This window comes from Heteronotia binoei, chromosome 21, assembly GCF_032191835.1.
Source record: "Heteronotia binoei isolate CCM8104 ecotype False Entrance Well chromosome 21, APGP_CSIRO_Hbin_v1, whole genome shotgun sequence".
NCBI lineage: Eukaryota > Metazoa > Chordata > Lepidosauria > Squamata > Gekkonidae > Heteronotia > Heteronotia binoei.
Window position 1 is genome coordinate 170630202 of NC_083243.1, and position 25537 is coordinate 170655738.

At 43.6% G+C, this 25537-nt stretch overlaps 1 protein-coding gene across 3 annotated transcripts; it reads left to right on the forward strand.

Moving 5' to 3' along the window:
* The first annotated feature begins 27 nt into the window (after nucleotides 1–27).
* Nucleotides 28–24357, forward strand: SLC43A1 (solute carrier family 43 member 1). 3 transcript variants are annotated; one of them, XM_060262467.1, is made up of 16 exons: nucleotides 28–203; nucleotides 4128–4216; nucleotides 6676–6853; nucleotides 9356–9530; nucleotides 9836–9891; nucleotides 10324–10400; nucleotides 15441–15533; nucleotides 15889–16022; nucleotides 17633–17814; nucleotides 18842–18994; nucleotides 19161–19196; nucleotides 20208–20346; nucleotides 20474–20615; nucleotides 21401–21474; nucleotides 22496–22619; nucleotides 23090–24357. In XM_060262467.1, exons 3-16 carry the CDS (start codon nucleotides 6700–6702, stop codon nucleotides 23282–23284), a joined length of 1734 nt encoding a protein of 577 aa, XP_060118450.1. In that variant the 5' UTR covers nucleotides 28–203; nucleotides 4128–4216; nucleotides 6676–6699; the 3' UTR covers nucleotides 23285–24357. The 3 variants fall into 3 exon arrangements, with proteins under 3 accessions (XP_060118450.1, XP_060118449.1, XP_060118451.1); XM_060262466.1 differs by lacking the exon at nucleotides 28–203 and having other exon boundaries at nucleotides 4035–4216; XM_060262468.1 differs by lacking the exons at nucleotides 28–203; nucleotides 4128–4216; nucleotides 9356–9530 and having other exon boundaries at nucleotides 6722–6853.
* The last annotated feature ends 1180 nt before the right edge of the window (nucleotides 24358–25537 follow it).

The following is a 25537-nucleotide window of genomic DNA, read 5'->3' on the forward strand; positions in this document are numbered from 1 at the left end:
CTCTCCTGAACTTTTCCAGAGGAGGGCTGAGTAACCTTATCCGCTGCTGGAGGAGAGAGTCAAGAGACCCAGCCAGCGCTCTCCCCTCCAGCATTTTGCGGACGACACCTTCGGGAAGGGGCGCGGAGAAGAAGGCGCGACTCCATTTCAGCCCGCCTGCGATTTGGAACGCGGGAGAGTTCCCAACTTGGGAGACGGACCAGGTACTTCGGCAAAGAAGGCTTTGGGGGGGGGTGGGAGGCACCGCGTGTCATAATGTGGGGCTGGGCTAGCCCTTTGTGTCCCTCAGCCGGGGTCGAGACAAGGCTGTTGCTTTCCACGTGGCAGCAACTGCAGCTTCCTCCAGGCTGGGCGTGGGGGGGAGAAAATAACTTCGGCCATGTGTTGACTCTGCTAGCCGCAGATATTTTAAGTGTGTGTGAGCCGAGAACGCGGGGCCTCCTTGGCCTGCCCTAAAGCGGGACGGTGGAATGGGGGAAGGGGGGTCAGAGGGCGGGCAAAGGTTGCTAGATTGGGGTGGTTGGGGATTTGCTGCAACAAATGACACCAAACGGCTATTGTGATGCATTGGTTCCCCCACCCCACCCTCACAGTCGCAGGGATTTCATTGCATTTCTGAACCTCTCCCCACTTCCGTGTAAGGGGAGGTCCTAGAAGTGAAAAAGTGGGTCTCATGGGAGATGTATGGACTGGTGCGTTTCCTAGGAACCAGGCTATGGTGTTCAGAAATAAGAGATCATGGAGAAAATCGAGCTGGAAGGAATAGCTGGCGTTCCTAGGCTTAAATTCTAACAGATGTTCATTCAGCCTGGGTTCAGAAAGATCTGTTAAGTTTCTTGAGGCCAACTTTTCCAGTGCCAAGCCTTGCTTGACCTTAGGGCACTGTGCCTGATACATTAAACCTCAATAATATCCAATGAATATTCCTACAGGAGTTGGGAGTGTCTGTGACTTAATGGAAGAACATCTGGTCCACAAGCAAAAGTTCCCAGGTTCATTCTGAGCACCTCCTTTAGCTTAATGCACTGTTCTGTCTCAGTGTCACACCAGCGTTGATACTTTCAGGATGATGTTTTAGGAATTGCCTAAGTCAATTTTTGGTGTATCGTAATTGTGCCCCTCTCTCAGCAGTTAAATGAACAGATTAAACAGTTTCCAGTCTGTTTCTCTATAACATACCAAATCTGTTTCCTGAATCAGCTGGCCTATCTACTGCACCTCACCTCTAAGGAAAAGATTCTGTTAGTTAACTCTCAGTTTACTACTCTTAACAATTATGAATGTAATGTAATTTGGAATGGTAGATTTAAACGTACTTCTCTAATCTGGACAGGGAACAAGTTAAATAACTCTACACAGCCAATTGCCCCCTTTCAAAGTAAAAGGCTGCTGCTGGATCACCTCCATGCTTGACAGGAGACGGATGGAATCTATGACAGGCTCCCACCACAATTAAGGATACATCAATTTCCAATTCTGACATATTTAGAACCTTTGGTATGTCCCCCCTCCCAACCCAAACAGATGATAATCAGGGGTGGCCAACGGTAACTCTCCAGATGTTTTTTGCCTACAACTCCCATCAGCCCCAGCCAGCATGGCCAATAGCTGGGGCTGATGGGAGTTGTAGGCTAAAAACATCTGGAGAGCTACCATTGGCCACCCCTCTGTTAAATACACCATCATTATTCTATGCTAATTGACTGCCCGCCCTCTATAATCTATATGTATGACTGTTATTTCTATTTTCATTACTGCGTATCTGAAGAAGTGTGCTTGCACACAAAAGTTTATACTCTGAAAAAACGTTGGTCTTAAAGGTGCCACTGGACTCAGACTTTGTTCTGCTGCTTCAGACCAACACAGTTGCCCACTAACCTTGCTAGCCAATCACCGTGATGCCTCTGGGAGAGACCTGCCTATCCGGAGCGAGCTGGGCTTTAAGATGGCAATTTCCAGCTGCTTGTTTTCCCTTTCAGGAAGCAAGTTGCTTCTTCATCCTCTGGAGGCAGTTCCCAGCTGTGTCCGTGTGCCTGATGCTAGACAGGCATGGAGTGGTAGTCTCCTTTCCCTAGAAGTCCTTGTTCTTCCCAATATCTTCTCTTCCTTAAAGTTGCTTTTTCAAGGCCAGTTCTGTCTTGGCTGGGAACGCCCCCCCCCCCCCCCCCGGTACACCTTGTATCATGATCATAGCCAAAAGGTGCTTGAATCTTTTGCTCTGAAGCCACATTGTACTTTTGCTCTTGCATGCTGCTGCTTGAGCCATACTTGGAAGGTTTGTTTTGAAAAGTTGTTTTTTTGTTCTTAGGGAATAGTTTACCTGACTGATTCACCACATGCCTGCAGGCATCTAGCCGGAGTTAGAGAAGGAAAACTAACCTAGGCAGAGTGGTTGTACAAATTACTTTCATGCACCATTAATTTTATTGTACCAAGATATGTGATAAGTTGGCTTTTACAGCTGTGTGCTTACAGAAGTAGTAAGGAGGGGAAAACCCTGTTTCTATTGAGACCTCTTCCTTCTTGTCCATTTGCTGTCTTTTACTCCATTGTCAAAATTTAGACTAGTAAGCTTCTTGGATGCTGGGACCTTTATTTTTGCTTCTGTTACTCCATAAAATGCCGCATACCTAAAACAGTGATATATAAATAAATAACAAATATGAACATATGAAGCTGCCTTATACTAAATCAGACCCTTGGTCCATCTTCTCAGACTGGCAGCAGCTCTCCAGGGTCTCAAGCTGAGGTTTTACACACCTATTTGCCTGGACCCTTTTTTGGAGATGCCGGGGATTGAACCTGGGACCTTCTGCTTCTAAGCAGATGCTCTACCACTGAGCCACTGTCACTCCCCTACACTATATGCTCCAGTGGATGCTCCAGTGGAGCATATAGTTCCTCTCATATGGTTCTTCTGAAAATAAAATTCTGGTGAAGGTCATTAGTTGTCATCACACGTACTTGGGTCTAGAAATCTCAGCTCCCCTATATCCAAAATTCAAGGCTTGGAACACATTTTACAACATGGTGTTAACATTCTCTTTCCGCTCCCCACAAATGTCTTACAGATAGAAGATGCAAAACTTCTTGTGTCTTTTATAAGTTGTCTAGAATTATTTGGCTGGGATTTTCAGGGATGAAAAATTTGCTCCTACAGAAATTCTCTATTCTATGGAGCATTTATTGCAGGGATCCCCAACCATGTCGAGTCTGTTTAAATTTTGAGAACAAGTAGTGGGTACCACCACAAAATGGCTGCCATTGGGGTAGAGGTCAGTCACAAAATGATCCACACCAAGTATCCTACAGTGCGGGAGATACATGGTTCCAGCTGGGCTGTTCTGAAGCACCTGTTGCTCTAATAAGGCAGAGGAAACCAGGACTGAACTTTTACTTTGGGGAAGAGATGCTTTGAAGAAGAAGGATATAGGCACCGGGAATGACTTTGGATACCATGTTAGGGATCAGTGCTTTGTTAGTGTGAGAGAAATAAGGGAAACATTGGTAGGAAGCAGGGAATCTGTTGGGGCAGGTGTTGAAGAAGGCTGGGGAGCTGTGTGGGATGCGGAGGCCTGTCTCTTAGGTGGTCATCTTGGCTTCCTTCTCAGCCTTCAGCTTAGATGCTTTTCAAGCTTTTCACAACCTGCATGAGGAACTTGGCTTTCTTTTCAGGCTATCTATCACTGGAGCATATAGTGTATTTGACACTTAATTCACACACCTCTGGGTAAAATAGGGAGAAAAGAAGATAAAGGAACAGACATTCCTGAGTCAGATAAATACCCTATCTATCTTTTAAGATGGTGGTCTCTGGGTTGACCATTCATTTCCCTTCCCTCATAGCACATTCTATATTCAAGAGTACATTCCTGAAGCATGGCTTCCTGAGCGTGTCAAGGAGCATCTGCTTTCTGACATTGTTTCCCACAGGTAACATCTGTGTTTAAGGTTCCTTTATCAGTTTTCATGCTAAATCGTGTGGTGTTGACACTGCTTCTTCTTCTTCAGGAGCTATCAGCATTTCCGCCCACCCAGATTTTGCTTGTTTACAAATGTTTCTGGATTGAGTGTCATCTCTGAATTTTATGATCAGCTTGTTTACTCCCTCTTCTGCTTCATTCTAGGAAGCTCAAGTTAACTCTGAAACCGAAGAACTTCGGAAGGGTCAACCCCAAATGTTCAAAACAAAAAAGCTTCCTTCAAAACTCAGCATGTTGGCTTAACACTTGAAGTGCTTTACAAGTGAGGATTCTTTGATTGGCTAATCCAGTTGCTGCCTTTCTAGGCCACATTCTTGGTCTCAACCTTTCCTTTGCCACTAATAATGCTTAAATGTGTATATAAAACACTTCCCATACTCAGTCTTTACAACAGCCCTCATTATCGCTCCCGTGCTAGGTGAAAGAAAGAGAGAGTGAGAAGGGCTCCTAGAGTTACCTAGGGAGTTGATGGCAGAGGCAAGATATGAACCAGGGACATCTGGGTCCACAACAAAGTTTCTTCAGCACTACACAAAACTGCCATCAGGCTTTTATAGGCCCTTGGGTATAGGGTGGCCATGGGCCAATCCAGCACTTTTATCCACCATGCAGTCCCAGTGTGTCTGCTCTAAAGGGAATCGAGTGCAACTCCCCCATGCTCATTTTAGCATCAGCCTTGTCAGCGAACCTAAAACAGGCAGCAAACAGTCTGGGTCTGCTCCCTCCAGCATGCCTCCTATTGGGGAATTGGAGGTTTCCTGAAGTTTTCCCCATGCCATTGCATGTAAATGGGGCCTGGAAACAGGAGGAGAGCAAGGAGGAGGCAGCAGAACAAGATTATTTCCTGCTTGTTTTAGATCTGCTGGTGATTTTCTTATGCTCTGTTTCTTCTCCTGCCACTATAAGCTAGATTGTCCCAGCATTTCCAACTAGCAGCAGACTCTTTGCCAAGTCATGGGCCTTTGGTTAGCTACTGCTCCATGCCAACCTTTGCAACTGCCCTTGCTGCTAGCTCCAATCTGCGGCTATTTGAGCTAAAAACGTCAAGCATGACTCAGTCCAAAGTGAGGAACTCTTAAGTACTGCTGATTTCACTGGGAGAATATAAATGATCCCACCCATTGATGTCCCACCCTTCCCCGGTGCTACACTTTTACCCACTAACTGCTGCTATGAAACTTGGGCTTCATTTGTTGCATTAACTCTTCTTACAACTCTAGTTTATAGGCCTTTTCCCTTCATTACCTGATCTACCATTATATTAGAAGGGAAAAGCCAAGCATGTCAGGCTTTAAGAGCCTTTTGTGAAATCAATGTGCACAACAGCTGGTGTGGGGAATCGAAATATATTCCCTTAAGGGGATGGTTCTGTGGTCGGGAAGTGCATTGTTTCAGCACCCAAACTACAATTTCTAGATGGTTTTATTATTCCAGTAGTTTTATTTGATTTGTAGCTTGTTCTGTCTCCAAGGGTTTACATAAAAACTTTAAATCTCAAATTTCTTTTCAAAATGGGGAGAATGAAAGCCATTTGCTAACTGTTTGTGGGATTCTCTTGAAATGGCCAGTGTTCTATGATAGTAACTCAGAGAGCAATTTTGATGTGACTGAATTCTTGAAGTAAGGCAGCTAGTTTGGTGTAGTGGTTAAGAATATCAACCTTTAATCTGGTTCTGCTCACTCTTCTACTTGAAGACAGCTGGGTGACCTTGGGCCATTCACAGTTCTCTCAGCCCAAAAAATAAACCTAGCTTGCCATAAAAAGAGCTTTGGGGTTTCAGGCTGCTATATCATATTCAGAACTCCTGACCAATACTCCCTCTAAGCTGTGGAGACTTGTGAGCAAAAATTCTACTTTGTGAGCTACAGGCATTAAAGTTGTGAGCTCCTGCATAAATTGGTTTTCTCTGGGGCCATTTTTCCTGAGCTAAGATAAAAATGTGTGAGCCAGATGCTAAAAAACTGTGAGCTAGCTCACACTAACTCAGCTTAGAGGGAAGACTGCTCCTGGCTATACTACACCCACTGCCACATGATAATCTATTATTATTAGAGTGAAGCATCCTGGCAGCCCTTGGCCTTCTAGCGGGTGACTGCTGTGCCAGGCTGTCCTTCCCTCACTTGGGCAGCCAGCAGGGTGCTGAGTTCTGCATAAAATGGGGGGGGGGGGAAGAGGAGGCAGGGATCCTAGCAGCTGTTAGTTCTCTGGCTGATGGCTTGTTCCAGAAGCATCCTTGTGGTTTTAAAGGTCTGTTCCCCCTCTCCAGTAGTGCACTCCTCCCTTATTCTAGCTTGACTAGCAATTCCCTGGTCTTTAAAAAAAAAAAACCCAAACAAACAGAAAGCTAACTCCACCCAGTGCATTATGTAAAGATAGAATGTTACACCAGAGATAGTGCTAGGATCATGAGAAGAATAGAATGCTTTGTTTTCTGGATGTCTGGCTTTCTGGAGACTTGTTTATTTCTTGCTTGATCTGAAGCCGCTTTGCCTTGTATCCACTACTTTCCTTCTGCCTCCTCTACTACCCCTGGTAATTATCGGTGGGAAAGGGGCAGTCCATTTTTGCTGTTCATCAGCTTGCAGAAGAGAGTTCTATGTGGCACTGGGCAGGAAGCATGGTTGGCCTTTGTGCTTCTAAAATGTCAGGGGGGCTGAAGAATGAAAGGGGTAATTATCTTTCTGCTTTCAGCCTGGTCTCCAAGCAAAAGGGAAGATGGCACCAACCTTGCAGCAGGCCTACCACCGACGCTGGTGGATGGCCTGCACTGCAGTGGTGGAAAATCTCTTCTTCTCAGCTGTTCTGCTGGGCTGGGGCTCGCTGCTCATCATGCTCAAACACGAGGGATTCTACTCATATGTGTGCATAGGTGAGGATGGAAAGGTCAGGACCTTACAAGTGGGGCTAAGGCAAAATATGAAGGTGGGGAGAATCCAGGCAAAGGGTGGGCTGAGTGGTAGAAAGCTCAGCAAAGCCCTCTCTGCACTGCTGTTCTGCTGGATATGCAGTCACACTGGGGCTGTCTGTTTCTTGCATTTTTTCAAACCAGTCAGACTTTTGTGGGGAAGGAGAGTTGGTGAGAGTTATGAATGAAAAGGACAAAAAAGGGGGAAGAGAAAACTTAACCCCCCAAAATGAATTAAGAACCTAGAAGGTTAAATGAATCCAAATTAAAGGGCCCAGTATTTAAATTACTGAATATAAAATATAGATATTTATCAAATATGCAAAAATACAAGTATTTATTACAAAATGATTTAAAAACAATTATAGGCCCAAATATAGACTCAGTTCAGATTAAAATCATACAGTTAACTCAAACATAGACCGTATGCAACCCTGACCAAACATATTTCAGCCTTGTGGCCATCTTTAGTGGTCAAGTATAATCATTACACACTAACTCAACATTGCAATAATATTACAATATTTACTCAATATAAGACCAAGTTGGGGTTGTTTTCTAATCAGTATCCATGACTCAAAGCACAGAGGCCTCATATAAAACCACCTTCTGCCCATGTCAGGTACACATATCTTGAGTGGTAATTCAGTTCTGTACCTTCCTATTCTTATCCAAAGAAAATCAATTTAAAGTGCAGTATGGAGCCAATGTAATATAGTAGTGTGTAGTATTAATGTAACATAGTAATGTGTAGTATGAGGCCTTTTAATTGCATCTTTGCCTTGAGTCATGGATATTGATTCGAAAACAATCCCAACCTGGTCCTGTATTGAGTAGCTATAGTAATATTATTGCAATGTCTGTACCTCATGTCTTATTATGCTTGACTACTGAAGAAAGGCACAAGGCTGAAATGCATTTGGTCAGGGTTACATATGGTCTATGTTTGCAATAACTTCATGATTTTAATCTGAATTGAGGCTATATTTGGGCCTGTAATCGTTTTTAAATAATTTTGTAATTAATACAGGTGTTTTAAAATATTTGATAAATATCTATGGCTGCAGTCAAACTACAGACTTGGCACGGTCTGGCTCTGCCTCTAATTACACAGTTTTATTTGTAACAGGAAGTTTTGATCAGACATCCCACCCTGAACTGGCTTCACCATACACTTGTCCATGGTCGATCGTTCAGATTGTTGCAGCATCCTTCCCTCCCCCCCTTTCACTTATGTACATAAGCCTGTATCTGAAGCTCTGGCTCCACAATCCCTCCGCCAAGTACTATGGCCCCTCTAAGCCTCCCTTGCATTGCCTCTTTTCCATGGAATACGGGGGGTGGGGGGGATGGAGGGGGTGGTATAAGCATCATACAGATTTACATATGAATATTCCCATTGAATTCAGTACATTTACCCTTGTGTCAATCATGGAATACTTTCCAACAGCAACCTTTTTCTGCTAACACAGTTTGCATGGGGGAATGTGGGATGGGGAACAAGGTTGTCAATCTTCCCAGGCTCGCTGCTGATATGGGAGCCTAACTAGGGACTATATCCATGGCTTTCCAAGGAGGGTTGTTGTTTTTGGGGGGAGTGGAGTTATTGTTGCTCAAAAACAACTCCCCAGGGGTTCCCAATCCTGACAGAGTGTTGTGTGCAGGAACGCACAAATGGTGATTCAAATCCTGTGGGGAAGATCCACTTATGTGCACATTGCTACCTATTTTTTTTAAAAAGTGGGAGGCACTTCCTAACTGCCTTGCATTTGCAACAGGGCAATTTAGACATTATTTATTTGTGGGATTTATATCTCACTCATCCCACCAAGGCAGGCTCAGGGTGGGTCTGGGAATGCGGAGTAAAAGTGCTGACATTTATAAAGAGCAGACTTTCCCCAGTGCCTGATAACTCTGCTTCAAACGTGGGTCAGAATGGGGTGCCAATGACTGAGGAATGGGAGGCAGATGTCGCTATCTGATAGTGCACTTTAAATTCAGAAGGGAACTACAACTGCATTGGGTCAAACTGCTCGTCTGATTGCAGCCTATGTTATATCTTCAGTTATCTGAATATTGGGCCCTTTAATTTGGATTAATTTAACCTTCTAGGAGAGTTATGAATGAGTCTGATAGAGAGTGAGACACAAAATCAGCACTAAGTAGAAACTGTGTTACTGATGAAAGATAGCAAGAGATCAGCAGCAAATGGGCACATCAGTTTTCAGCCTTGGTGGGACTGACATTCAGCTCTACTAGGTAAGGCAGCATTGAGGATTCAGTGGCTAATTTAAAATGGTGCAGTACCTATATCAGTTATACAAAAGTACTGCTTCAGACAGTCTCCATATGATGGTGTTGCTTTTTGGGCAGAAAGCAGGTTTCCTGTAGTAGGACAGAGTGGGTATGGAAGTAGGATCTGTGTTGGGGAGAGAAGTCTGATCCTGTCAGCCTCACTTGCTTCAGGTGATAACAGCACCAACGACTCCATCACGGCTGACTTTTACCCAAGCTGTGTGGAACAGGAGGAAATGCTCAACCTGGGTTTCACCATTGGTTCCTTTCTGCTGAGTGCTACCACCTTGCCTCTTGGAATACTGATGGACCGATTTGGCCCTAGGCCACTCCGCCTGGTTGGCAGGTATGGAATAGGGACTGGGACAAACTGGACTTGGGTTAAAGGATACCTGGGAGGGGAAAGTGTTGCTGTGGTCTTGGGAAGCAGATGAAATAGTTATAGAGTAAACTTTTGAGTAGAACATGAGGTCTGTTGGAGAAAGTAGACCACTGGATCAGCAAGGGGAAAGCTGACAGTGGATTGTGTGTCAGAGGTAGAAAGTGAGTGGAAGATGTGGGGAATAGTTTTCCCAAATGGTTTGGGGATGTCTATTTGAGAACGTGACTGGGCCAAACATTGCTCTGATGTATCTCTTGCTTTCTCTACAGTGCCAGTTTTGCTGTTTCCTGTGCTCTCATGGCTCTGGCTGCTTACAACACATCAGGTGAGGAGGTGGTTCAAACTGGGATTAGCAGGTAGCAACTAGAAGAAATCCCTCTCCCCACAACAGCCTTGTAGCTGCAAAGGGGGAATCAAATTAGCTCTGCCCATCATCTCCCCAGGTCTTATTGCCCACCCACTCAGAATTCTTGTGCTCCTCTACAATTGCCATGGCTGTACATGAGCAATGGGACTTTCAAGGGAGCAGTCATGGCTACATTCTCCATTAGGGCTATTAAATGTTAAAGAGATGGCATAGTTTTCCAGGCTGCAAACTGGCCACCGTAGGTTTAATCCATTGTTCCTGCCTAATGTGAGGCTTTCCACTGTTTCCTCCATGTCTTCTGTTTGTTTATTTTTATCGCAATTCCATCCACCCCTTTCTATGTTGTCGCCATCCACCTGTTCACCTCATCTTTCTGTTCTGCCTTCCCAGTTCTTTCCCCACTGATTTTTCTTGGCCTTTCCCTGAACGGCTTTGGTGGGATCTGCCTGACCTTCACCTCCCTAACTGTAAGTATGAGGACAGTGCTGGGATGTACTTTTCTCTGCATAGCCAGAGGGAGGTGATTGAACATGTCCAAGACGTTGTTGTTGTTCAGTCGCAGTCGAATCCAACTCTTTGTGACCCCATGGACAAAGTCACGCCAGGCCCTCCTGTCTTCCCCCATCCTCCGAAGTCTGCTCGTGTTTGTTACATCAGTTACATCCAAGATACAAAATATAAAATAGTTCTTGTTTAACCTAAGTGACAAGGCCTTAATTACCCCTCCTGGAGTGGCTGGATGCAAAGGAGGGAATGGGTTTCCATCTTCCTGTTACAGTCACATTGAAGGAAAATTTCAACAGGGAAGCAAATGGTGATTGGCTATTGAGCAGGGGCTGGGCACCACTAACCACTGATGGCAGGCTGCTTATCTGTTCAGCGCAACAATCCATTTGCAAAGGGTGTGTGAGGCTGCAAGTGTTCTTGAGATAGGGTTATACGGAATAACTGTAGCTCACTCCCTATTGACGTGTCATTTAACTTTTTTACTAAGCATTGCTGCATGTTTTCTATGTTAGTACCTGGACCAATTCTTATTTATTTGGTTTTGCTGCGAGTCCTTTCATATTTGCTAGGAGTATGAGATAATACCTTTTTGGATTTGGATAACTGGAGCATTGGGAGACTCTGTCTCTTTTCCATCTGCATCCAGTACATAATTGCTCTTCTTTGCTATCACCCTTTATGCAAGGGTGTGTGTGTGTCTTTATGTGCTTCATATGCATGGGGTTTGATACTGGATGCAGAAAACAGGATGCTGGAAAACCACTAAATCTCAGCCCCCTGTGCAAAAATAGGCTTGAAAAGGTACATGGATAAAACTTGATGAAACAATTCAGTGGAATTATGTGTTGTATACCATTAATGATAAGTTTTAAAGCATTTTAAAAGTTCATTTAAATGGTTTAAGGGGTGTGTGTGTGGGAGGAGAGCAGTTTCCCCCCTCCTTAGGTCAGTTTTCAGCAGGAAAAGAGTCCACCTCAACCAAACTTCTTTTCAGGGGAAACTTGTAGGGGATTGAGGTGCCATTTTTTATTCCCTTTAGGCGAAATTTGCAGGGGATTGAGGGGCCATTTCTCAGGGATTTGGAAGAACCTGTACATATGAACATATGAAGCTGCCTTATACTGAATCAGACCTTTGGTCCATCAAAGTCAGTATTGTCTTCTCAGACTGGCAGCGGCTCTCCAGGGTCTCAAGCTGAGGTTTTTCACACCTATTTGCCTGGACCCTTTTTTGGAGATGCCAGGGATTGAACCTGGGACCTTCTGCTTCCCAAGCAGATGCTCTACCACTGAGCCACCGTCCCTCCACCATCCCTGTAATCTTTGGTTGTGGAAATTAAGCTGCTTAGTTCTGCCAAAAATGCAGTTTGTTAAAGTTATTGATTCAGAGTTTTTCTTGGTTGGGCTGTGGCTCAGTGGCAGAGCCTCTTTTTGGTATGCAGAAGGCCTCAGGTTCAATCCCCTACATCTCCAGTTAAAAATGATCAGGTCGATGATAAAAGCCCTGTACCTAAGACCCTGAAGAGCCACCCGTTGGGAGTAGATAATGTTGAACTTGATGGATCAATAGTCTGGTTCAGTATGAATTTTTGTAACTTGCCTGTATAAATCATGCAGATTGATCTGTGTCTCAGGCGCTGAATCTGTAATTCTTCTGGAGCAGTTTGTTGGTGGGTTTTGTTGTCTTCATATAAAACACTAGTAGGATCTATGCTTTTCTAACTTTTACCCATGGTAGTGCCATAACACACAGGATTCCATTCTTTGTGTTTATTTGGTTTGATATTTTGAACATTTATAATGCACCCATGGACCAGAAAACCCAGGGTGGCTAATAATGTATTACAGCCATTAAAATCTCAATAATAACATAATGTGCCTCCTCATGATCTTGCCTCTTGTATGGTTTTTCATTCTCATTCTCACTACCGTTGCTTCTTTTAAACAGTTTAATGCTGGTTATTGTTTTATTGCTGGCCTTTTAACTCCTGTAAATTGATATGTATTTTATTGTTTTCATTAGAGAAAATGGTAAGCTGTTTCAGTAACTAATCTAGCTGAGAGTGTAAGGTATAAATATTTTAAATAAATGAGTAAAATAAGATCAGTCTGGCCTCAAAGTGTAGCAATTGTGCTGCAGTGTGGTGGAATTCAACTTAATATATTCCAACATCTCTTCTTTCTGTGTGTGTGACTATTCCTTCCAAGGGGTGTGCGTGTGTATAATACATGCAATAGCCTCCTTTGCTGTTGGGATACGTGTGTGTGTGTGTATGCACATGCTGGGTTTAGGGGCATGTTATTGTACCTCCATGTGTACCTTGCAGATGCTGGAAGTGCCTGCCTCTTTCTTCCCTGGTAGTGCAATCTGATGCCATGTTTCTACTGGTTTAAATTGGAGTATCTGTGCATAGAATTGCACTGTGCATCTTCTCTGTTTTTACATTTCTTTTTAAAATATTGGCAAGCAGAGGGGCTCGAACTGGGATCACAATACTTGAGAGGGAAAACCGTCAAACCCTGTCCCTGCACTGCTCGCTGGAGGTAGATCTCAACCCCACAACCCAATTTGCTCTGTTGTGAACATTTTTCAAGAGGCCACCACTCAGTCACCATGGTCCTGATTTAGTTCAAAGTGGTTATTAAAAGCTGGACAAATAGGAGGTTCGGTCAAGGTTCTCTTTTGTTTTGCCTACATTGATCCTGAGATTCCAGTGAGGTCTTTGATCCAATGACAGAAGTCTTGGTTGTACTGCTTAGAATGATAAGGTGTAAAGGAGGACAGTGTGTTTAACACTTGTGTAGAAGGGTTTTGGCAGATGCATTTTGTTGTTTGCGGCTCAGAAGAGCTGAACAGGTTAAAATTCCCTCTCCTGCATGATGGTCAAAGGCATGTGAGACCTATTCTGCTCTGTTTCTGATCACTGCAGTGCTGAGCCTGTGTGGCAGGCTGCATCCTCCGACTGGGACCTTGGCAGGAAGAGCAGTGCTGCTTTCTGGGCATGTCAAACTGATCCATGCTGGCAAAAATGGGGAAAAGCTTATTTGGGGGAGATCTGGCTGGGCATTCTCCCCAGGCTCTAACCTGACCTCTGCCTCGTCTGCATGGGGACATCATACCCCATTGCATAATTCTGATGTGGGGAGGTGCACTCCTTTCCAGTTTGTCCCCAGATGCATGCGGAGCGATGTTTACTTCCCACTTCCCAACTAGATCACATTGACTTTTGGCACAGGATGGTATAATACTCACTAAGTACATAACACGGGCCAAACAGGTAGTAGCCAACTAGAAGGCAGAACTAAATGGCACACCCTCTCCTCCCATGCTTTAGGCAAGGACATGGATTAAGAAGCATGGCAGAGGCACCTTCCACTCCTGTGAATATCAAATTAAAGGGCATGGCCCAGAGCCATATCACAGTGCTGTTCCAAAGAGAAAGGAGTGGGGAACTAGACATGTTCAAACTAAGTCTAAACCCATTTATTGGGAAGTGTATCTCATTGATATACATTGCGGTTTACCTCTGGGTAAGAGTCACTGCTGTTATTTTTTTTGTCCTGCTTGCACGAAGCCCTGGATTTAGTCCATTTTAGAACAGTAGAGAATTTAGACCAGGGTTAAATCCCCTCTCTCCCCCACAGATATGTCTGAGAGTCCTGACTTTTTACAACATCTGAGCTCCCCTCCTGATAAGTAGGTCAATTTTTGGTCTCCTTACCAGCTCCATTGCCTTTAATACGCGCTTGATCTACTGACATTCATAGGTAATAATGTCTACTTTCATGTTGCAAAAAAACCACATCCTTTTTAACAAGGATTAATATATCTGGATCGAATCGTCTACCTTACACAAGTGTGCGCCTGCTTGCACACATATATACACACCCAATAGAAGAGAGAAATAAAATCCAGTTTTTAGGTGCTCTTGGGTACAAGTTCGTTAAAATATATTGGATGATTAAGCCATAATGGGTCATGTTGCATATAGCTTTTTGGTTGGTAAAAGAAAATGCAGAATGGGAGGAAAGAAAGGTCTTTGGATGAGAATTTTAAAAATAAGGAAGGTTCTAATTCTTTAGTATTTGAAGTATGATCTACTTTATGAGTCGTAGATTTGTGATAAGGGGTTTGTAAGTAAGAAAGAAGAAGCTAGGAGGTTATGTGGAGTTGTGTGTGTTTGTGGGGGGGACAATTTAGAAATCCCATCAACCCTTGCAAATTTGTGTCTCCAAGATTCCCTAAACTGGTGGAAAGTACCATCAAATTACAGCTGACTTATGGTGACCCTGTACGGCTTTCAAGGCAAGAAATGATCAGGGGTGGTTTGCCATTGCCTGCCTCCATGTCATGATCCTGGTATTTCTTGGAGGTCTCCCATCCAAATACTAGCCAGGGACAACTCTGCTTAACTTCTGAGATTTGAGGAGATTGGGCTATCCAGGTCCACGCCCCTTTTCCTTGTAACTGACACTCAGCTGCTCTCATTCCATTTATAGGCCATCAATGGTTACTAGCCATGGTGACTAAAAGGAACCTTTGTACTCAAAGGCAGCAATCCTCTGAGTACCAATGTTAGAGGGCAACACCAGAGAGTGGCCGTTGCTTTTATGTCCTGTTGGTTTCTCCTTCAAGGCACCTGGTTGGCTGCTGTGTGAAACAGGTTGCTGGACTAGATGGACCACTGGTTGAGTCGAGCTCTTATATTCTGATTCTGATTTTTCTTCCTGTTCATCAGTTTACAAAGTAATATTTTTCTACATGCCTAGAGAGTCCCTGAGTAGGTGGAGACCCCCTGCCTTGTCTTTGGGTGGCCCAGTTTTGCAGCTTTCATCACCCACCAAAGGACCATCAACTTTACTGTTAGGTAGAGTGACTGTGTAAAAAAGAATGCCCTTTGGGAACCCTAAAGAAGAGCTATCTGGAAAAGGTGGATATGGGGCATTTTATTTATTTAGAAAACTTTCTGCTAACGGCTCTCTCCTGTTGCATTTCTTCAGCTGCCCAACATGTTTGGGAATCTGCGCTCAACCTTTATGGCACTCATGATTGGGTCATATGCGTCATCAGCTGTTACCTTTCCTGGTGTCAAGGTACGTAGCTAGATGGTAATAAAACAAGTGTGAACCATTCAAATTGTCTAGCATGGGATACACCTTATTCCTGAAAACCTCGTAATGTTTGCATGTATTCTGTTTCCCTGCTGAAGGAGATGCCACATGTATGATTCATTTTTTTTGGGGGGGGGACTTTATGGAGTGGGGGCTGGGTAAAATTTAGAGAGCATGATCGCTGTCCAAGGAGGGATGGCTTTGAAAATTCTTCCAAAGTGTGAGCCTGAGTGATTTGTGCTTGTCTGTCACAATTTCCTTGCTGCTTTAGTGCTACCCAAAATCTTCTCTACTGGTCCACCCCTTTATTTTTCTCTTGGTTTCTTTTTGCTCTCAGCTTATCTATGACATTGGAGTTTCCTTTATCACCATCATGCTTTTCTGGTCCAGTCTGGCTTGCCTCCTCTTTCTCAACTGTTTGATCAACTGGCCAAAGGAGTCCTTCCCAGCTCCTGAAGAAGCCAACTACACGTGAGTAAGAGCACATGGTGCTTTAGTCCTGCCAAGCAGACAGAAGGGTCGAGAGTGGTTATAGAGTGCCCATTTGAAGGTCAGTTACTGCCACATTCATGAAGATACGGAAGAGGTCCTGGCACAGAAGGGCTGGCCATCTTTCCTTTAGTGCCTTAATATTAAAATAGTATGCACACTCATACAAAGCTTTGTTCATGTACCCATATGGTGACTATGAGCAAATACTGACTGCGAACTGAAGTACACTATTTCCAGTGCCCTCCATACATTTCAGTGAGAGTCTTTCCTATGTCTGTCTGTTCATATGGCGCCAAAATGAGCAACCTATGAATGCCAGCTCCCAGCAAGCTTGCCATGTGTGTTCACTGTTATGTAGACTTGTTCTACAACTGTTTGCTTGCTAGTGCATTTGAAAGCTGCATTGTACAGCTGCACCTGCTTTGTTCCAGTCTACTGTGTATTCATTAGTGGTGTGATGAAGATAGTTTAGTGAAGATATCCAGTTTTGTGTTCAGTTTTGGGTACCACAATTTAAGAAGAATATAGACAAGCTGGGAGGTTTCCAGAGGAGGGCAATGAAGATGGTGAGGGTCTGGAGACCAAGTCCTATGAGGAAAGGTTGAAGGAGCTGGGTATGTTTAGTGTGGAGAGGAGATGACTAAGAGGTGATATGATCACCATCTTCAAGTACTTGAAGGGCTGTCATATAGAGAATGAATGTTTTCTGTTGCCCCAGAAGTTTGGACCAGAACCAGTGGGTTGAAATTAAATCAAGAGTTTCCAGCTAAACATTAGGAAGAACTTCCTGACAGTTAGAGCAGTTCCTCCATGAAGCAGGCTTCCTTGGAAGGTGGTAGGCTGTCCTTCCTTGGAGGTTTTAAACAGAGCCTAGATGGCCATCTGACAGCAATGCTGATTCTGTGAACTTAGGCAGACCACGAGAAGGAGGGCAGGAAGGGTTGAATCAGTGCTTAGTTCTCATGGCCCTTTTTTACATGTCCAGGGAAATTCTGATCACCACTTTGGGATCAGGAAGCAATTTTCTCCAGGTAAATTTGGCCAGGGAACCTCGAGGGTTGGGTTTTGGGGGACATCTTCTGGGCATGGATCATGGGTCACTGGAGATGTATGTGTGTGGGGGAGGTTTTTTTAAATTCCCTGCATTGTGCAAGGGGTTGGACTAGATGACCCTGGAGGTATCTTCCAACAGTAAGATTCAATGTTTTGAACATATTCAGCTGCCTGTTGTGGCATTTGTTCTCAGAGCAGAGAATGTGTATTGAAACCACCTCGCACACATTTGGAATGTCTGTCCTTCTTGAATAGTCCAAGGTTTTGATGCTCAAATCTCAACAAGTGGACGCTTCTTGCCCTTACATAGTTTACATTTGGCTTGCCTATGTCACCTGCATAGCCCTTCAGACTGTGTTGTTTTTCTTTCACTGTTTCTCTTTCCAAGCACCAGAAGTGCCCTCACCAAGGTGATATTTTTCAGGGAGAACCATTCCCCTGCTGCCATGGCAAAACTCTTAACCCTAAGCAGATATTTTACTTTAACCAGCATGATGATATAACTCCTGTGTTATCCCCCGATATTTCTAAGGCAGGAAGAAGATCAAACTGAGCAGTCTAGCCCTTGATCACAGAGTCACAGGTGACCGATTCTACATGCACGTGAAGGTTGTGGGGCAGCGGCTGAGCCAGAAAGCTCCACATCTGGATGGGAGCAAGGAAGAGCACTACCCGTCCATTCAGGATCTCCACAATGAGGCCACAGAGTCTTCCCAGGGTAAGTGATCCTAACTGAACTGCCATACCCACAGCTTAGCTCAGCTGAGTGAGTGGAAAGAGTGGAGAGTGAGTTTGGTGTAGTGGTTAAGTGTGCGGACTCTTATCTGGGAGAACCGGGTTTGATTCCCCACTCCTCCACTTGCACCTGCTGAAATGGCCTTGGGTCAGCCACAGCTCTGGCAGAGGTTGTCCTTGAAAGGGCAGCTGCTGTGAGAGCCCTCTCCAGCCCCACCCACCTCACAGGGTGTCTGTTGTGGGGGAGGAAGGTAAAAGAGATTGTGAGCCGCTCTGAGACTCTTCGGAGTGGAGGGCGGGATATAAATCCAATATCTTCTTCTTCTTCTTGAATGTCTCCAATTAGAACTGAAATTTGCCTCATGTTTTGAGGCTCCTCCCAGACCCTTTTCTGGCAAGGTTTCCTGAGGGATGACTTCTGCAACTGATTGGCTGAGTACTGATCTATGTCTCTGTCAGCTGTTCTTTTGTAAGGCCTCAGGCCAGTTGCATCAGTCAGGCTTCATTATAGGCAGTGGTTCCCATAGCTGAGTGAAGACCCTGACATCCAGCACCATCTGTTGGCAGGAAGAAGTATCTGCACTTTGGCATCAATCCTACAGTTGGAAGGGAAACAAGTCGTCTTTTTGCAGTCTAGGGTATGGCAAGGATTTTTCTGTTATCAGTGAACAGGAGGCTTATATTGTACACAACTTCATGGCAGAAATAGTGTTGGAAACCCATTTTTATTCAAGTCACTGTTCTATATTCCACTTCTTTTGTTAAAAACAGAATATGCCAATACTGAACACTAGAGATCCCTTTCTGTCAGTTGAATCCCACCCCTTATTCCAGAGCTGGTACAAACCCTTCAGTTGTTGGCTTTCCAGCTGAAGGCATTGCTCCGCTCTGAGATCTGGAAATCCAGACTGGTGCAGTGCTTAAAATTAATCTTTGGAACATATGAAAAAGGTCTTTCTGGCTACTGTGTCATGGTGTGACAGCAACAGTCTGTATTCTCCTCCTCCCAGCTGCAGGAACCATCCCCTTCCGCCGTAGTGTCTGCTCTCCCATCTTTCTGTGGAGTCTGATTACAATGGGCATGACCCAGCTACGCATCATCTTCTACATGGCAGCCATGAACAAGATGCTGGAGTTCCAGGTGACAGGTGGCGAAGAACATGGTGAGGACTACATGGTTGAAGTGAAAGGGTCAGTCAACCAAAGGGCAATAGGCAGTGCAAGAGAAAAAGGGGGCTGACAGAGACAGAAAGCTTTTCAAGCCCCCATTCTGATTACTGTGATGTAATCTATTACTACTTTCTTCCTTTTCCTCCTTGTGAATTCTAGTATCAGCTGAGCTGAGGAATGAAGCTGAAGAAACAGGTAGGAACCTTGTCTCAGAACTCTCAAAGTATACTTGTACTATATCCTGGTAAAGAGACCCCAAATACAGCTTTCTGCCTGTCAAGAATTTGATTTGGAAAATTTCCATGTCCTTGAAAACAAAACTTTGAAAAGGAGTCCCATATACCTTAACAGCCAGTTTTTCTGTCCATGTGATAGAAATCTATCTTGGCCAACTCCCACACTTTGTGCTAGTGTGATGCTGTTGCCTATGCAATCTGTGGACTTCTGTGGTACTTTAAAAAGACCAGGCAGCACCAACTTTCCTGTAGCCCATTCCATCCCATTTTTCCACTAAGCTTGGCTTAGGCTTTGGTACATAACTTTGTGATACTGTGGACTAGAGAAAATTATCTTGAAAGGTATTCAATCTGTCTAGGGAAACATAATGGCAAGATTTGTGCAGTGAAGTAGAATCCTATTGTCACACTAACAATTCCAAAGAGGAGCCTCCAAGCATTGTGGAGAACTTGGAAATGGGAGTAAACATTTCCCTCTTGTGGACTGAATTTCTCTTTTCTGTTCTTTGCTAGTCGTTACTGGTATTGTTGGGAAAGTTGATCTGGGTTAGCTCATTCAGCAATTGAGAAAAATGGGAATAGGCCAGATCCAACCAGACTGGAAGAGAGCAGTTGGACAAACAGAAACTAAGCTAAAAGCATGAAAGTATGAAGATGCCAACTGATGAATCTGTTTTATGTGGGCATACACTGCAGCACATGCAGGGGAGGCCCAAATATACAGTGTTCAGGATTTTTTTAAAAAAACTTGCATGTTTATTCCACTCTGCCTCCAAGGAGTTTAGAGCAGTTGGGTTTCTGGATGAGACACTTGTGTTGATTTGAAAAGCTTGTAAATTACTTTATAACTTCAGTAGAATGTTCTATGTGGTTTTGGTGGGTGAGCCCAGTCCTACCTACCTGCAGCGATGAACCTCTTATCACAGGCCTTCAAGGTAATTCCCTCCTTCCTTCTCTCTTTGCTGGACAGTCAGCTTCTACTCATCCATCTTTGGTGTCATGCAGCTACTATGCCTGCTCACCTGCCCTCTCATTGGTTATGTGATGGACTGGCGAATAAAGGACTGCATAGATGGGCCAAGGAATATGGATGCTGCTGAAAACACTAGGTGAAAATTTCATGACCCTCAAATTTGAATAGCAGTGTGTGTGTACACATATACAGAGACTAGCATGAGTGCTAGTATGTGGATTCTGGCATGCCCCCTGGGACTGACAGTATCTTTTTCTTATTAGAAAAGTGGTGAAAGGAAAACCACCCAAAGTTCGCTACCGTAAGATCCAGAAACTCACGAATGCTATCCGGGCTTTTGTCATTACCAATCTGCTGCTAGTGGGGTTTGGTATTACTTGCCTGATCAACAACCTCCCTCTACAGGTAACTTCTGTCCTGCCATCATTCACATACTGTCTTTCTTCCCTAGTATTATTTTCAGGCCCTCCCAGTATCCTGGTCTTGCTGTTCATTGAATGATAAGCAAAACAAGAGGAAACACAGTTGAAATTGTGACAAAATATAGATAAACTGTGTGGCACTATACAACAAGCCACTATATTAATATATGTCTCACAAAGTACAATCCTAAGTAGATATAGTATAACAATTCCAATATGTCCATTTACATAATAGTCTTCTTAAGATCAAAGCATATATATATGTATATGTATATAGTAAACAGAAAAGTACCAGAATGTCCAATCCAAATGTTTGCAGCAAATATTCAAACAAGTGTTCAAACAAGTAGTCTTCAACTGATGTCATCAATAAGAAAGAAGCCAAAGGAAAGGGGCCAGTTTCGGTATCACTACCTTCCTCAGCCAAAAGCTTTCTGTCACGTTCACTGCATTGCAGCGTTATTTATCTGTTACAGAAAAGACTAGCTAGTAACTCAGTATGCAAGCAAAAACACAACACACATAACGTAAAAGAGAGATAAGAGTGTTACAAGCACACACCCATATATATACCCATTGATATATCATTTGTTAATTGGGACTCCAGTCCAACAACTTTACAAGAAGTTCATTCAATAATTCTCTGGCTGGTTTCGTCCCTCCTAACACTCTCTTGCATTCATTCCAGAAATACCTTCAAACTAACTTATTACAGCTGTAAGATTAATTGAATATGTGCTTTTCTTTCCCCCCCTTCTTTTCCCACAGTATGTGACCTTCATCTTTCACACTGTGGTGCGTGGCTTTTTCCATTCTGCCTGTGGAGGACTTTATGCTGCTGTGTAAGCAATGTTACTGTGTAGAACTGCTTTCCCTATGTCACTTGAGAGAGGAAGGTAGGCACTGTGATCTGCACAATGTTCTTTAATGTGCAACAAGGATTGGGGAAGATCATGCCCACTGGTCAGATAAGATCCACTTTCCATCTAATCCCTGAGCTTTTTTAGTTTAGATATATCCTGTTTTTGGCTTGGTTATGTTTCTTCCTCACAAGGCTCCGTAGACAAGCTGCAAGTGGGAGGAGGAGTGACAAAGAAGAGTGCCCTTCTTTGTCACTCCTCATAGCAGACTCCTGTAGTTGCACAGCAAGGTAGTGAGGAAGCTGGTGATTCTGGGGGACAGAGTGGTGTGTGTTTATGAGAGAAATTATGACATGTTTTCCTCTCTGAGGGTGTCAAGATTGATAGTACTGACATGCAACAATCTCTGAAGGGGGTTTAACTCAGACAGGGAAGGAAGAGAGGTTGGCTGTTTATCTCCATTACTTTTTTCCATGGCAGCTAATCTTCTTTAGCATTTGGGGGCAGGGGAACAGGCCAAGTTAACAGTGATGGAGAGCCAACTCAAATGTCTTTAATTGCTGAAAAATATAAACAATTCTTACACCTTTTAGTGCTGCCCTAAGCAGAAAGTTACACCCTTCCAAGCCCAGTGACTTCAGTGGATTTAGAAGGGTGTAAAGCTGTGTTGGATGGCACTGTTGGTATTCTATGCCAAAAGTTTTCAACAAAAGCTGTTACTGGTCTCTTTCCTGATATTTTTCATTGGCGCATTCTTTTCACTGTTTTTTTCCCAAAAATCTGCTTATGTGCTTCATTTATTGAGGGTTTTAATTCTTAACAAAGTTGGTAGATCTTTAGAATTGATTCATTTTCATTTCCCAAAATATGTTAAAAATGAACTATTTCAGTTTTATATCTAGAAGCTGCACATGTTTCTTAGAGATGGGGGAGGATTGAGGTTAGCATCTGCAGTGTGGCACATGTTGAGTCTTACCCTTTGTGCATTATTTGTGGCTGACAGGTATCCATCCAATCACTTTGGGACATTGACCGGTTTACAGTCGATGATCAGTGCTGTGTTTGCTCTTCTCCAGCAGCCACTCTTCATGGCAATGGTGGGACCACTACATGGTGATCCCTTTTGGGTGAGTTATATGGGCTGCAGGAAGCTGGCTAGTCCTTGGGAAACAGAGCTGAAGATAGTATGTCTCATGCCACTGAAGGTGCTTGGGTTCTATAGATCAGCCTTCCTTGGCCTTACCCAGCTGTGGGCAAAGACAGAGGTTCCTTTTTAAGAGGGATCACAGCAGACTCATGGTGTGAAACTCAGCTTTACAACTTATGTTACAAACATGCATCTCAACAAGCTGAATGCTACACTGGCAAATTCCTTTCCATGCTAAGGTGCCATGTCTTGTTGCCCTAACTCTTTTGTCCCAATTTTTGCATTAGATAGACTTTTCATTTATTTTGTAAAAAGTAACACACATACAAAAAGTCACAGACATTTTAAAACTGTGTGCAGAGGCTGCAAGAGAGAATGGTTCTGTAACCTACATCAGCAGCATTATTGGATATGCAGTCAGAATACTGACTCTCCTTGTGTTCTCCCTAGGTGAACCTCACCCTTCTCATCTTCTCTTTTGCGGGCTTCCTGCTCCCCTGCTACCTCTATTACTTCCGCCACAAGGTTCTCCAGGATGAAGCTACAAAAGAAGGGGCTCTAGATCAGGCGAATGGTACATCAGTGAAACTCCAGGATGGTGCAGCTGCCAATGGCTTGTTGAGCAGCAATTCTACCACTGCATAAGTCAGGGACAGGAAATGTGGGGAACTTGTGGCTGACAGAGAATGGAATCCAAGTGCCTAGCAGATGGTGTGAGATGCTGTTGGTGAGGTGCAGGGAAATATACTGTGAGAATTTTATACTTGGAACTATGAAAATAACCAAGGTGCTTTTAATTCTCAACAAATGAATATCTATATTTATATGTATCTATGGTTTATATATAAAAAGGAAGAGAACTCTATTTTTACAGAGTATTTTAAACAGCCTTATGACTGTTTAAATAGGTGGTTAGGACATCGATCAGTGAGCATCAGCGACCTGGAATATGTCTCGTTTATAAAAAGGTCTCTTGTAAAGAGGTGTCTACAACTAGCTCACAGTACTTAAACAGCACTTTCCAATCATAGCCTCAGCGTCCAGTGTTGTTAGGGTGAGGGGTGAGCAAGTTACCTTTATCATTCTCTTCTTCTCTGTATGGCAGTCATTACAGCTAAAGCCAGGGGATGAGCTGAACACAGAGAACTCCCGATGAAATGTTTTCTGTCAGCTGACCCTAGTGAGTCACAGATGTTTCCTCTGCTTGCTTGTATCCTGGCAGCTGATTGAAAAACTAGATGTGATATTAGGACATTGTTTAACTGGTAATTCTGAAAGTCCAGCCTTCCCTTCTCCTTTTCCAAGCTTCTTTTTATAAAACTGTCTCCTCAAAAATAGCCTCACAAAAAATGAAGCCCTGACAGCTTCTTAGATTTTTTTTCACAGGGTTGGACTCCTGTCTAAGCAGAAATTATGATAGGAGCTGCTAAGTGACAGAACCAAAACAAACAAACAAAACAAACTGGCAGGTTTTAATCTGATCCAAGTAATATTGATTCAACAGGATTTGCATACGGGAGAACGGACCTTCCATTTTGAATTATCTTCCTTGGATTGAATCCTTGCATAAAGGAAATGTTGTTGTTGCCTGCTAGAAATGAATTAGCTTTTACATTATGTAGCCTGACCCCAAAGAAATAACTTACTTGTAAATTTATATGCTGCCTTTCCACTGGAAACTGTCCCTAAGGGACTTTACAGTAAAACCCTACACTGTATCAACAATAGCATTAAAGCATTCTCTGTACACCTTCAAAATGAAACAGTCTAAAAAGTAATCACATCCCATAGAAAAAATACAGCAGGCTTAAAAACCTAAAAAAGATTTATAAGTTTTAGCCAGTCCCTTAAATAGCAATAAATTGGACATTTCTTAGGAGGGAATTAAAGGGTACCATAACCACCACTGAAAAGACTCTGTTCCTGGTAAGGATAACCTTGCTGCCAATAGTACTGGCAATTGGACTAGTAACTCTTTTAACAACTCTTCGTTCACAGGCAAGGCAGGAATATAGCAGTCTCCTACCCCCTCCATATCCACTTACTATAAGCAGTTCTGTCTTGTCTTGGTTGTTTAGTCACCCTTATCCAGTCTATAATGTGCTTCATTATAGTAGTGGTTAAGAGTAATGGACTCTAATCTGGAGAACTTGGTTTGATTCTCCACTCCTCTACATGCAGCTGCTGGGTGACCACGGGTCAGTCACAGTTCTCCTAGAGCTGTTCTCTCAGAGCTCTGTCAGCCCCACTTACCTCACAGGGTGTCTGCTGTGGGTAGAGGAAGGGAAGCTGCTCTAAGACTTCAAGTCAAGGGTGGGGTATAAATCCAGTTTCCTCTGCCTCCTCCTTCTTCCAGATGATACCATACTCCTAGTCCTTGAGTGACACATAACAGCAGATTAAAGTATAGGAAACAGCATAAGATTGTGTGGAATCCCACACAGCAGTTCAAATGGAGAAAAGCAATACCAGTCAGTATCCAAATACCTCCTTCACAAACTGTTCCAAAAGGTAGGAATGAAACCATTTCAAAGCCCCATTTTATGCTCCAGCACAACCTGTCTACAAGGATGCCATTTCAATAGTAATAAAAGTCACAACAGGATCACACATCCCTGTCACAAAGGATCACACATACTGGTGCAGGTCTCATAAGAAAGAGCCCTGCTGGATTATACCAGTGGTCCATCAACTTCAGCATCCTGTCTCACACAGGCCAATCAGTTCATCTGAAGGGCCAATAAAAGGGAACAAAGGCTAAGAGCTTCTCCTGATGTTGCCTCCTGGCTCTGGGATTCAGAGGTTTAGTGCCACTGAACTTGGAGGTTCCCCTCAGTCACCATGGCTAGTAGCCACTGACAGACCTATCCTCCATGAATCTATCTAATCCCCTTTTAA